General features: G+C 38.6%; 1 protein-coding gene across 1 annotated transcript in view; it reads left to right on the top strand.

Annotated features, from left to right (window-relative positions):
• The window catches only part of LOC108280171 (CUGBP Elav-like family member 5), a 230,960-nt gene that overhangs the window by 200,997 nt on the left and 14,839 nt on the right, over positions 1–15,124 (top strand). Inside the window, exon 8 of the mRNA XM_017494980.3 lies at positions 14,666–14,875. Within this exon, the coding sequence (XP_017350469.1) occupies positions 14,666–14,875 (210 nt within the window). The remainder of the gene's footprint in view (positions 1–14,665; positions 14,876–15,124) is intronic.

Raw genomic sequence — 15,124 nt, 5'->3', positions numbered from 1 at the left:
AGGGTGCCAAGAAAAAATACAGAAATACACAAGTAACTGCATGCACCCCAGCAAAGTTTCTCATATTTCAAGATTGAGTGCACTTTATTTTCTGTATTTTTTTGTCCGAGTCTGAAATAGATAACCAGGACCATTGTTTTGCTTATTATATGATTAAAGGTGCATTAGGTAAGATTTGTTGGGTGGAAATAAAGGTCTCTAATGGTTAAATGGATGGTGTTGTATAAGACTCATTGAGAGCCCCATGTCCACCCATGTACGCAAAGCTCAGCCCCCAAAACTTATGCTGGTTCGACTAGAGTTACCATGCTAAAAAATAAGTGAGCATCAGCAACTGTCATCTGTCAGCTGACATCACATTCAAATGCACTCGGACATTCAACTGCTTGAAAGCCAATTACAACTTTATGAACATGCAGCGTCTCCTCATAACAATTTATAAGGGTGTGAAGAGGCATCGGGGGTGTGTCTGTAAAATGAATCCAAATACAAACATTCTGAGCTGGAAGGCAGGTTTCACAACTCTTTTTTTTTTTTTTCAGCTACATAATACACTTGTTCAGAGACAATTTCTTAAACTCTATTATTTTTTCATCAGTTCTACTTTAAAAAAAAATTTTTAAATTTTTTTTTTACATTATTTGTATTAGTAAGAATTATTGACTATTGCACTCTTAACTCAGGTGCTACAATAAGCCCATAAACAGAAAGCTAAGCAGAAAATAAGCCATATTAGAGGTATGTGTATATATGCACGGTATATGTATACATGTGTGTATTAATGGGTATACAGACTAGTTAACTAATACATTGACTAGTCACTTCTGTGGGGATGTTGACTTGTCGGGGTAGTGGAGAAAACAAATCAGAATAATTGTACTTTGTTAATGTGAAAATATTTCAGGGTTGCGCATCACTTTCCAATCCCACTCTAGTTTAGAGTCAGATCAGTGATGCATGCCAGCTCAAAGCAGTTTCCATTGCTGAATACCAATTCGCCTACTATCCGTCCTAAATAGTATCTGAGATTAGAATTATTGTGTCTCAAATTGTAGTATGTTGAAATTAGTATCCCAAAGGTACCCGGATGGTCTACTATTTCCTGAAGCTTTTTGACACGTGGATCCGTGGACACTTTTTCAGCGAACTCCATGGAGGAGGAGTGTCGTGGCGGTTTGCTTCGCCAAGTCAAGGACGCATTTTTGAGAGATATAAATGAAATGTGGAAAAATAAATCAAGGGAACGGTAAACTAAACTGTATAATATAAATGATATTAGAAATAATGAATGCAGAAAAGCTGAAATGCAACAAGGAGTTGTTTGCGGTGACAGTGTGCATAACTAGGCGTAACTAGGTCGGCTGTGGGTCAGGTGGTAGAGCGGGTTGTCCACTAATCGTAGGGCTGGCAGTTTGATTCCCGGCCCACATGACTCCACATGTCGAAGTGTCCTTGGGCGAGACACTGAAACCCAAGTTGCTCCCGATGGCAAGCTAGCGCCTTGCATGGCAGCTCTGCTACCATTGGTGTGTGAATGGGTGAATGAGACACAGTGTAAAGCACTTTGGATAAAAGCGCTATAAAAGTGCACACCATTTACCATAGGCAACAACGTTCTCATCCTTTCCATGAGGTGTTAATATGTCCCAGTACTTGCATACTTTTTTGCTACACATTCACAAGTATGTATATTTTATTCACAAAAAGAATACAACTTTTAGGGCATAGATTAAGTAGGCGAATTGGGATGCAGCACATCGACGATTTCAGCTGACCCACTAGATCGTCCTTAAATTGTGTAATATGACGCACAGATTTAGTACTGATTTGCACATTTATTACATCAGTTTATTCACTTTTGTTGTTGAGAATGTAGACAAAAAAATGTGTTGAAGCTGGAAATATAATTTGTAGTATTTGTGTATGGATGATAATTGAAGCGGTTCTTCTGTGCACAAAGAAAACAGCCTAAAATAGTGATTATTACTGGTCGACTTGTAAAAATGAGTAGTTGTGCATCCCCTAGTAGTTGTGTTCACATCCTGTATTCCACGGAATATCATACTATGTGTGTGTGTGTGTGTGTGTGTGTGTGTGTGTGTGTGTGTGTGTGTGTGTGTGTGTGTGTGTGTGTGTGATCATTACAGAGAGCCCTCCCACTCTCCCTATTTCTTTCTTTTACAGACCAGACCCTCACGCTCTCTCTCCATTGTTTTACAACTGCCTATTTCCCTTTCTATCTCTCTCTCTCTCTCTCTCTCTCTCTCTCTCTCTCTCTCTCTCTCTCTCTCTCTGTCTCGCTGTCCCTCCCTCCCTCCCTCCCTCTACACGTCCTCAACCCCTGATTACTGAACTCAAGCTCGTCCGTGTTCGAGTAGCTCTTGTGCACCCACTTGACGTGATTGCAAAAATTAGTTGAGGAAGTGGAAGCAGCATTTGCTGCGCATTGGCTTGCCACATTAACAGAGAGCTCAAGCGGAGAGAGCTAAGCTACATTATCATAGAGTATCTACCAGGAGTCTAGTGTGTGGAAGGCTAATCAGGAAAGGTACATCAGAGAGTAAAGGTCACTTCTTAAAGGTCTTGAAAGGTTTTCCAAATCTGTGTTAAGCCACATGTGAACATCTTTTTAAGTCGTTTTTGGAGATTGATATTAAATGTGTCAGATGATTAAGGTTGAACCGTTTGAAAATGAAAGCTTATGTGGATGTGGATCAATACCATCTATTTAATCAGCAGCAGAGGCTCGGATCAAAGCATTAAAACGTCTATAAGGTAATTTTTTTTTTTTTTTTTTTATGTGATCAAAAATGTCAGCCAGAGTTTTTAACTATCATGTAATCTGGGTGCTAAAAAGGTAAGCTGCCTTTCGCTTCTTTGAAATCTTTTAATCCAAAAAAAAATAAATAAATCAGCATTGAAAAGCCTTACAGAAATTCATCAAAATGTGAAATGAACGTTTCTCATTTAGGACACTACTGCACGGAACAGGAAACTCTTTAATACACACGGAACATATTGGACAAGCTCTTCTGCCTAGAAGTTAAACCACGTAACAGCAGATCAGCTTTCTCGGCCCTCACTGCTAATCAGTGCCAGTGACTGGAACACATGGCATGTTCCTATTGATTTATGCCAGTCAATAACATGGAAAAGAGGCAGCCATGGCATCTGCATTTCACATAGCTATCAATGTTTCCAACTGCAGGAGATTAATGAGAGGAATCCATAGAGCTGAGCAAACACTGGAGACCTAAGGGAGCTGTTTATTCGTTTACTTGCTAGATTTTCATTCGAGACACTTTTTAATGTTCAGAAGTTGAGAACTTGTAATATTATATACGTTTTCACAAAGGTATGTACAGTAAAAATTGCCTAAACTTGTTTTCTTCATGATAACATTTCCTGAGATGAATCCTAAAAGGATCTAGGAACAAAATTTTGCATTTTAATACAATTACAATTACTCTGTTTATTCCGAATTTTGACGTGAAATGTACTTCTTGGAAACGGTATACCTCGCTAGAAAGTTAGTGAAAATATCGAGGTGAATAATTTGGGTTAAACCTTGTATCAACGAATGAATTAGAATCCTTTTATTATTTGTATTATTTATCTTTGTTTTTAATAGTAAAGAAAGAAAGATTAAATACAGGGTCACTATATATGTACAGTCATTAGGTTACAATTTGAGGGCTTATGGCATTAAACAGATTCATATGTACAGCAATTGATCAAAATTCCTCCATGTATCTCCAAGAAAGAAACATAATTATTTACAGTGAGACACTGTGTTATCGCTTTGGTCATAATCATGTTCACTGATGTGTTTTCTTCTACATTGAGCATGTTATACGTGTAAAAGGGACAGATTTCTGCTATTAGTAGCCTCTCTAATTGTTCTACATACCTTATACTATATTAGTTGCATCTGTAGTAGCAACATGTTTTAGTTCCTTGTAGAATAATCTGAAGCAGATTTTTTTGTTTTAAAGCACAAACAGGAAATAAATAGTTCTGTTCACGACCATTAACTGTACAACCACAGGTGAAATTGTTCATGTACATTTAAGACAACCTTCATTTATATCCCTAGCTTGCTATTTCAGTGACTCGAGCTTTCAAACTTTTAACCCTCTAGTGCATGAATTGTTACATTTACATCAAAAACTGTTTAACCCTCCTATTATGTTGGGGAAAAAAAGTTACATCCATTATGTTATTGGTCAAAATGACTTCCACAGTTTAAATACACCCCAAAAAATCAAAGAACAGCTTAAAACCTTTATTATGGCTTGTCCGAGACAAGCCATAAGAAGAAATATTTGCATATAAGTTCATGACCCTAAATGAAGTCAAAAAATTTCAAAGAGAAAAAGAGAGATTAACCAGTATTTTATCTCAAATATGATAGTATTTATTTTAGTATTTATCTCAAATGTGGAAATAGGTCAAATTGACCCATTCAAAAAATAAAAATATATTTTTTAGTTTAGGACGGGTAGTTGGTGAATTGATGCTGTATGGCAACAATGTGCAGAGGTGGAAAGTATCACATGCTCAAAAAATAACACAAAATGTATTACAATTCCCATTACTGCATTTTCCAGACTATAAGTTTTTAAGCATGTAGGCATGTAAACGTTAAATCTTATAGAAAGGAATTACAGTTATATGGGGAACGATTTACTCAAAATACATACAGTGAGGGAAAAAAGTATTTGATCCCCTGCTGATTTTGTACGTTTGCCCACTGACAAAGAAATGATCAGTCTATAATTTTAATGGTAGATTTATTTGAACAGTGAGAGACAGAATAACAACAAGAAAATCCAGAAAAACGCCTGTCAAAAATGTTATAAATTGATTTGCATTTTAATGAGGGAAATAAGTATTTGACCCCCTCTCAATCAGAAAGATTTCTGGCTCCCAGGTGTCTTTTATACAGGTAACGAGCTGAGATTAGGAGCACACTCTTAAAGGGAGTGCTCCTAATCTCAGCTCGTTACCTGTATAAAAGACACCTGTCCACAGAAGCAATCAATCAATCAGATTCCAAACTCTCCACCATGGCCAAGACCAAAGAGCTCTCCAAGGATGTCAGGGACAAGATTGTAGACCTACACAAGTCTGGAATGGGCTACAAGACCATTGCCAAGCAGCTTGGTGAGAAGGTGACAACAGTTGGTGCGATTAATCGCAAATGGAAGAAACACAAAATAACTGTCAGTCTCCCTCGGCCTGGGCTCCATGCAAGATCTCACCTCGTGGAGTTGCAATGATCATGAGAACAGTGAGGAATCAGCCCAGAACTACACGGGAGGATCTTGTCAATGATCTCAAGGCAGCTGGGACCAAAGTCACCAAGAAAACAATTGGTAACACACTACGCCGTGAAGGACTGAAATCCTGCAGCGCGCGCAAGGTCTGCTGCTCAAGAAAGCACATATACATGCCCGTCTGAAGTTTGCCAATGAACATCTGAATGATTCAGAGGACAACTGGGTGAAAGTGTTGTGGTCAGATGAGACCAAAATGGAGCTCTTTGGCATCAACTCAACTCGCCGTGTTTGGAGTAGGAGGAATGCTGCCTATGACCCCAAGAACACCATCCCCACCGTCAAACATGGAGGTGGAAACATTATGCTGTGGGGTTTTTTTTCTGCTAAGGGGACAGGACAACTTCACCGCATCAAAGGGACAATGGACGGGGCCATGTACCGTCAAATCTTGGGTGAAAACCTCCTTCCCTCAGACAGGGCATTGAAAACACAAAAAGGCATTGACCCAAAACACACGGCCAAGGCAACAAAGGAGTGGCTCAAGAAGAAGCACATTAAGGTCCTGGAGTGGCCTAGCCAGTCTCCAGACCTTAATCCCATAGAAAATCTGTGGAGGGAGCTGAAGGTTCGAGTTGCCAAACGTCAGCCTCGAAACCTTAATGACTTGGAGAAGATCTGCAAAGAGGAGTGGGACAAAACCCCTCCTGAGATGTGTGCAAACCTGGTGGCCAACTACAAGAAACGTCTGACCTCTGTGATTGCCAACAAGGGTTTTGCCACCAAGTACTAAGTCATGTTTTGCAGAGGTGTCAAATACTTAGTTCCCTCATTAAAATGCAAATCAATTTATAACATTTTTGACATGTGTTTTTCAGGATTTTTTTGTTGTTATTCTGTCTCTCACTGTTCAAATAAATCTACCATTAAAATTATAGACTGATCATTTCTTTGTCAGTGGGCAAACGGACAAAATCAGCAGTGGATCAAATACTTTTTTCCCTCACTGTACATAAATTATATCCAATCATATTTTGAGTGAAGTATCTTTTAATTCTTTCTCTTGAATTCTTGAAATGCAAATTATCTGAAATTACAACAGTTTTTCTTCCTTTTAATATGAAAAAAAAAAAAATTAAATACTTTATACTATTAGAGAAGCTTAGCAAGCAGCACTTCCTGGTCATGTGACAAGGCATTATTTGTTATGTCAAAGGAAGATAGCAGCTTTGTATTATTGCCTATCAAAAGCATTGGATATAATTGAATTGTTTCCATATGGCAACACCATGCAGTAAAGGGTTAAAAATCTACTACAAAATATCAGGTATCATTATGGAAATGAGTTCATGCATTTATAATACCGCCCAAAATAGGCAGTTTTTCCTGAAAGGGGGATGTCCGGGACTAGCACACTACATTATGAGTTAAATTGAGAAAATTCCAGACATAATCATTGTTTTCAAGCTTAGCAGACAGAAATAGCATTAACATAGGTGATCTCCTATGATCTCATATACTAAATTAGTAAGTCAGGTCTATTCAGAGTCGCTCGATCTGAACAGCACACAATGTTAAATCCTGATGATTATGTACAGGAGCAGGCTTGTCACTCATTAGCATATTCACACACACCACACACACACACACACACACACATGCGGGACACACTGTGTGTTTAGTAGATGTACAGTAAGTACACTTTGTTTAGTGCAGGCTCAGCAGTATCAGTCAGTGTCAGCATGAATAACTCTGTGAGGGATCACGGTGGTGGTGTGTTGGAGGCAGGGCTGTGCGAAACCCTTTGAAAAAGGTATTGATGGCTGAATCCTGAATACACTCCGAAATGTATGCAGTAACGTATTCCGTTAAAATACATGAAAAGCGTAACTGCAGGGCACATTTTCAATACAACTGTGCTGCATCATCAGTACAACTGAAGTCACTCTGTCCTTCGGAGGTATTGGTTGGCAGCTTGCTTTGTGTAATGTGTCGGGATGGTTAATTACGTTTTGCATAGAATGTAATAGGAGCAGAATATCACAAACAGACTGGAAAATCAGAATGCTCAAGTTATTTAAAGCAGCTCGGCTTATAATATAACTGAACCATAATTACAATCCTGTTAACATATAGCAAATTTCAGCAGATAACATAGAATGTCCTTAAATATACAGGCAGGATCAAATATACAGGAGGTTGGTTGGGATCTCTGGCTGGTTGGGATGGCAATTTGGTTGGGTGACAGTGGTGGCTTGGTGGTTAAAGCGTCCGGTTACAGATTGGAAGGTCAGGGGTTCAAGCCCTGATACTGCCAAGCTGACACTGCTGGGCCCTTAACTGGCTCTGCTCCAGTATTATGGCTGACCCTGCACTCTGACCCCATCTTCCTGACATGCTGGGGTATGCAAAGAGAAGAATTTCACTGTGCATATATGTGTGATCAATAAAGACTCATTATAATTATCAATGCTCTCTCCCCTGTCAATCATGCCTGATCTAATGTACGTGAACAAAGACAGTTATCAGTTCTTGTGCTTTTCATCAAGTTATCTTCACCCTGCTTTGCTCGGTAGTACGGTCATGCTAGAAATGGCAGCTCTATCTAGTGGGAGGGAATTAGAATAAAAACCAATATAGGAGAAAGTATGGTTAAAGAAAAAGAGTTTTACATGTTGAACAAAAAACAAACCAACTAGTCACTATAAGAATATAATAAAGAACATTTCAAAACTGATTTTGGAAAATGCAGGAGTTGAATACAGGATACAAACTTGTGTGCTCAGCATGAAATTTATTAAAAGCAAACCATATCAAACCATTATCATAGTATGTTGAAGAGATAAAATTACAGTGAGCTAGACTTGGAAAATTCATAATCAGTATTCAGGAGGGTGTAACAAGCATCATGTGACCTTAGTATGACATTCTGTCTGGGTTAAGAATGAATGGAAGGTAGAAATTTATAATACAAAGGTCAGGAAAGATCAGGAAACCAGGAACATATACTATAATTCTGGGGAAAAATTAGGTGCAGGTGACCATAATCAGGGAAAAATTAAAAGCAAGTGGCAGCCTTACCAAAACAGGACAAAAAAAGAACAAAAGCAAGTACCGGGCTCTTTTCATGTCAATAACCATAATGAATTTCCTGGTTGCACAGTTACACTTTTTGTCCATGTAGTGCACAGTTATAGAAGGGAATTATTTATAATTGCGCAATTTGTTGTCACCCAGATGAGAACAGGTTCCCTTTTGAGTTTGGTTCCTCTCAAGGTTTCTTCCTAATGTTGTCTCAGGGAGTTTTTCCTTGACACCATCGCCTCTGGCTTGTTTCTTAGAGATAAATCTATCAATTTAAAATGTATATCCTGAATATATATACATAGACACATATTAACAATATATATCTGATATATCTGATATATATATATATATATATATATATATATATATATATATATATATATATATATATATATATATCAGTTCTGTAAAGCTGTTTTGTGATAATGTCCATTGATAAATGATACAAATGAACCTGAATTGAACTGAATTGAAATTTGCCAAGAAATCTGACCATGACAGATTAAACCAAATCAATTTTAAGAATGTATGCAGTAATTAAAGAGTGTTTACTTAAAAATGGAGAATATACAGTAAATGGGCAATTAAGTTGAATTTTATGAACCGAGTTCACAGAGTTTTAACAGAATAGTCAGTGTAGGTTCTGTGCTTTAGGTTCCACATGGTACAACAACTTTGCTGTTAGTCCTCTACATTTATAACACTCCAACAGGATCCTTTTGAAAAGGTCACACTGCAGCACTTAAAGGCAAGTCCATGTTGTACTTGAGGAACAAGTACATAACCATAGCAAAGTCATTCAACGATTTTCTTTAGAGCTCTCTCAAAACCTGATGACATTGTCTTCTTTCATTCTTTTTTTTTTTTTTTTTTTTTGGTCCACTCTTTGAGTAATTCTCTAAACTTTCAAAGCTCACCGGACCGTCGGAATCTTCCATTGTGAGTTTCATGTGACAGCCTCAATCAACAAAGCTTAGTGGATATTGTTCTTATCGTTCTCAGACAGCCTCCTCAGACGAAACCGTGGAACCGAGAATCAATCGCATTGATGATTGTGCAAATGGCATCAGGCTGAAAACACAAATAAGGCTGCTTTTCAGACAGCTCCTTCTTCTTCTTTTTTTTTTTTTTTTATCATGGACTGACAAAATAGCATTTTTTTGCTATCCTTGAAAGAGGTCAATAGGAGGTGAAGATCAATAGCCAGTGTCTTCAGTACCTTAGTAATACTTGAGGAAGGTAATTTCATGAGGCTGTAACATTCAAACTCTGAGGCATTCACAAAACCATCTTTTGCACATCGTTGCATTCCGAGTTTCAGCATGACACAGTGGGAATTATTTCCATTCCCCACCAATTTTAGCTATTTTCTCCACTGCTAAAAGAGACATAAGTGCTTTATTCCAGATTGCCGAACACTCAAGCATGGCACTATGGTGCATTTTGCTCTTCGTGACTTCACTCTGTCATCACCTTGTTCCCCAAATTGAACATCTGAGTCATCTGTCTGATCCTTATCGTCCTCAAAATTCCCAGAAAGCCTTTGCAAAGTTGTTCCCATTATCAGTGACCTTCTTAAGTTGTTCTTGTGGCAGACATGTTCAATTATTTTATATATATATATATATCTTCAATATTCAATATTTTAATATCAGGCTGCTCTAAAAGAGAAAAGGACTGATGATTAAAAAAAGTAAATCAAACCATATTTGCATGCAGTGTTGTGCATCACGGCGTCCAACCTTTCTTGAATGATCTTTCCTCTCAAGTCTGTACATTGCTGTATGATACATAACCCAACCTTTTAGTTGAATCGTTATACTGCAGTTTGTTTTCTCAAAAAACATCACAAAAAACTAAAAGTTACTATTTAAAAAGTACAGTTACCTCAGGGTGTCCCAGAAGTCTCCGTACATGGGGAAATGAACACTTTTTAGCAAACGTCTTCCAAAATGATTCATACTTAGTTTCTATCCATCCATATTCCATACCGCTTATCCTACACAGGTTCGCAGGGGAGGTTCGTCTGGAGCCTGTCCCAGGGAACTCAAGGCACAAGACGGGGACACCCTGGACGTGGTTCCAACCCATCGCACACACACTCATACACCCATTCACACACTACGGACAATCTGTAAATGCCAATTAGCCTACAATGCATGTCCTTGGAATGGGGGAGGAAACCGGAGTACCCAGAGGAAGCCTCCAGAGCACGGAGAGACCATGCAAACGCCACACATACAGGGTTAAGGCAGAAATCGAACCCCCAACCTTAGAGGTGTGAGGAAAGCATGCTGAGCACTAAGCCACTGTGCCCCCCTCATGCTTAGTTTATGTTATTACATTTTTTATTTCAAATAGCCTTTAAAAACGCCTTTGACAAAAGAAGAACGTATTGAAATCATTCTCACGGCTCGATCGGGAAGCTGTCGCAAGGCTGAGATGGACTTTAACAGGAGACACGGCGTGCACATCACTCACACTCACACACACACACACACACACTGCTGCCAAACTTATTAACAAATTCAAAAAGACTGGAGGTGTTGCAGACCGAGCGAGAAACGGACGTCCACGAACATCCACTGATGAAGGAACACCCGACGTGGTCCTGGCAAACATAGTCCCATAAGTATGAAGGCTTTTGTGACACCGTGCAGGCTTATTATGTTCACTAAAATATATACCCGAATCGTAACCAGGGCGATGACAGCTTTCTCCTAATGTCACCATTTCCCCATTGCAAAAAAATGACATCTTAGCAAATGAAGGTTTCATGAATACTGCCAAATTGATCTAGTATTTCCTATACTAGTGGTTACAACAAACCACATATAAGATTACTAAATCCTAGTTCTTGACATTTTTACTCATTTTAACTTGAAATAGTCTTGTTCAGTTGGCAGATAAGTTTGCTAGTTTAGCAAAATAAGCAGTGAAAATGATCTGTCAATAGAACAAGAATATGTAAAGCTTGAAATGAGTTAAGAAAATGTCTAGAAATAGGTTTAATAATCTTATATTTGGTTAGGTGTAATCTTATAAAAGGACATACTAGATCAATCTGACTATATTCAAGGTATTTTCACTGACTAAGATGTCAGTTTTCGTGGTGATCGGACTGAACCGCGCACTCAAAATATAGTGTAGCAGATCAGATTAATGTCACTTATGGAAACAAAACCAACTAGTTCAGCGACTCTAGTTCATTTTTTTTAAAACGTGAACCAGCTCGACTTCAGTAGCAGACTTCAGATTTCTTGCAGTTGACCAGGAGGATGATAATTGTTTTCAGTTGAAATCTCCCTACTATATCCTTACCTGAACAGAATAGACAGACTAATAAGGCACAGTCGTGGTACTGCACAGTAGTTTTTCATTCGATTTCTAAATGTAAAAAAGCTTCTGTATGCTTCCACATCCAAAAGCATCACCGCCTGGCATTGTTGTGTTTGTGGACCATCTGCTGCTCACCCTGTACAGTGTGTGTGTGTGTGTGGGCTGATTTGAAAATAGTTTCTTTGAAGGATTGGGTGTATTCATTTAGTGGAAAGTATAAATTATGCATAAACTATAATGAATACTGCCTTTCTAGAAACTATCATGGAGTGAATACAATTCAAATCTCCAAATAATGAGAGTTTCTTGAAATTGTCAAGATGCTAAAATTGGTAGTATTATGAGGTATTCGCAACATGTTCGAACCTCCACTGTGTATTCAGGATTCTGCTAGATTTTGAGTAGAATATGCTCCAACCCAACCTTGAACGGAGGGCACGTCTCGACTAGCGACTAAACATCCACATTCTGGTCTACTTTCACAAAGCCTTGATCTGACAAAACACGCTTCCAACGAGAGAGCTTCTCTTTTGCTGTTACACAGATCGGATCTGGATATGCGATTAGTTATCTCAGCACACAAAATGCACATGCTGACTCCAGTGGTGTAAATGATAATGTGATCTACATGGTACTGACTGCAGTAGATGTAGATGATGCTGGTCAAGGCCAGCATATATAATAATTAGAGATACCCATACTAAATTTCTCAGCTGATACCGATAACCGATTATTCAGAGTGATATCGGCTGATAACTGATAACCACTACCGATAGGTCTGCCTTTTATGCCTTCTTTTAAATGGATAATAATTAATTCCACAGTTCTGAAAGAAGTGTAAATAAAAACTTTATTCTCTCCATCTCAACAAGTTGTTTCACAGTACCTGGTCTCATACACAGAAAACACATTACTGTAATTAACATTAACACATGAACTCAATTCTGAAGATTAACGTAAGATTTCTTCACTTACTGAATGTTATTAATTTATATTAACATTGACTGAATTCTAAAAATCCTCCTGTTAGTCTCACATTCACTCACCACAAACAAAAGCATTTCTACTTCAACACTGACATCAAACTGCTAATACATAATATCAACGTTTTTATATATTAACATTAACTGGATATGAAATATCCTACTCTACAAATATATTTTTCTGTGCAATATATACCTTTTTTGTCAACTCATCTTCATTTAAATCTTTCAGCGGTGTACTGGCGCTTTAATTCAGCGCGTGCAGCTCGGCAAAATAAATAAATAAATGATTCGACTCGACGCTGAAACTCCCGCTTCACTGCTGCTTACTTCCGGTGTAAAATATTATCAGTGCAGAGATTACAGGTATTACAAACTGCAGTTTTGTCGTCATTCCACACGAGAGACATCATCTTTACACACAGCACGAAATCGATGTGTTTTCCCGCCCTCTTTTGATTGACAGGATATAATCGGCCCTGATCATCGGATGTTTTCAAACTATCGGCCAATGGCCCATAGCGTGAAAAAATAGCCTTTATCGGCCGATAATCGGCATCAGCAGTTTTTACTTAAATTTTTCACATGGGTGCATCTCTAATATAAACTATATATATATATATATATATATATATATATATATATATATATATATATATATATATATATATATATATATGTGTGTGTGTGTGTGGCGGCCTGGGAAACTCTTCACATAGAGGGTTTTTTTTCTCATTCTGTCTGTCTCTCTCTCTTTCACTCTTTCATTCTCATTGGCTTTGTTTCTCACTTGCTTTCTTTCTCTTTCTCACTGTACTCTATCTTTCTCATGCTCTTCCCATCTCGCGTTCTTTCTTTCTATCTTTCTCCTGCGCTTTCTCTCTCACTCTACATTTCTTTCTCTTTTTAAATCGCGATATTTCTCATGCTTTCGGTCTTATTCTTTTTCTTTCTCTTTCTCACACTCTTTATATTTGTCTTGCGCAATCTTTCTTTCTATCTGTGGGTCTCATGCTCTTTCTTTCTCACTCTCTTTCACTCTCTGTCTCAGTCTCTTTATAATTCTCATTCTCTCTGTCTCTCTTTCTATCGGAGTGTCTCATACTATTTCTGTCTCACTCTCTTTTGCTCTCTCTTTCTCACTCTATCTTTCTCATGCCTGTCTCTCTCTTTCTCGCTCATTCTATCGTTCTCATGCTCCCTATCGCTCTTTCTGACTCTATAATTCTCATGCTCTATCTCCCTCACTCTCTTTCACGCTCATTTTCATGCACTCCCTCTTTCTTTCTATCTATCTGTCTCATGCACTCTCTCTCTCTGTCTCTACCCCCTCACTCAGTAGTGTGACACTGCTGCTGCCCTGAAAATTGCATCACCATTTCATCATTTCAGAGTTCTGCAGGAGACAATTCCTCTGTCACCACTACCTCCCGTATGTGTGTTGGTGGGGGGGGGGGGGGGGGGGTGAGTGCTTGCGCATACACTGGGCCCACTTGTATTTGTCCATTCTCCATTACGCTGTAGCATTTCGCTAGCACAGTTTGTGTCCACTTTCACTGCCAATCAATACACAATTCTTCTGAAAACATTCTTGAAACATTTTTATCCTGATGGACGTGGTCTGCCCCAATCCACAGAGCACAAGGACTTGCTGAATGCTTCAACAGGGATGAAAATGATATAATTCATATTCTATGGCTTCACATTCACCAAATCCCAAATCGCATCTAAATACTATATGGCTATATGGTATATTTGTAGAATTACTAGCAGCCATCTAGTTCAGCTCTGTCTATGTGAGTGTGTGTGAGATATCTCTCTGTTTTTTTCCTCACACTTTTTTCTGATTAAAAATGTTGGCCAAATGAATACACATAAAAGACAATGCAGTTTTCACGCTGGTTCTGACATGTGTATTAGATCAGTTGAGTTTTCTGCACTTGTCTCACTTTATCGTCTCGCTCTCGCTCTCTGTAGGACTGAGTTCTCCCCCTGCTAACCTGGCATCCTCGGGCGTGCCCAGCATAGTGACACCCATCGTTAATGGCTTCACTGGTATCCCAACGCAGCCCAATGGTCATCCGGTGGAGGCGGTCTACGCCAACGGCCTGCCACCATACTCCACCCAGAGCCCCACTGCTGCCGACACACTTCAGCAGGCTTTCACTGGCGTCCAACAGTACACAGGTACACACACACACATACACACACTATATTTTCGATTTAAAATGTATGAAGATGGATGCATATATGATAGACAGAGATAGATAGATAGATAGATAGATAGATAGATAGATAGATAGATAGATAGATAAATAGATGTCAAAGTCTGAAGGTGTGTGTGTGTGTGTGTGTGTGTGTGTGTGTGTGTGTGTGTGTGTGTGTGTGCCCTGATTAAAATGTTAGGTTGCATATCTGTCTCTGTGATGCCACATG

This window comes from Ictalurus punctatus, chromosome 20 (genome assembly GCF_001660625.3).
Source record: "Ictalurus punctatus breed USDA103 chromosome 20, Coco_2.0, whole genome shotgun sequence".
NCBI lineage: Eukaryota > Metazoa > Chordata > Actinopteri > Siluriformes > Ictaluridae > Ictalurus > Ictalurus punctatus.
This window is presented reverse-complemented; position numbering and strand designations above follow the sequence as displayed.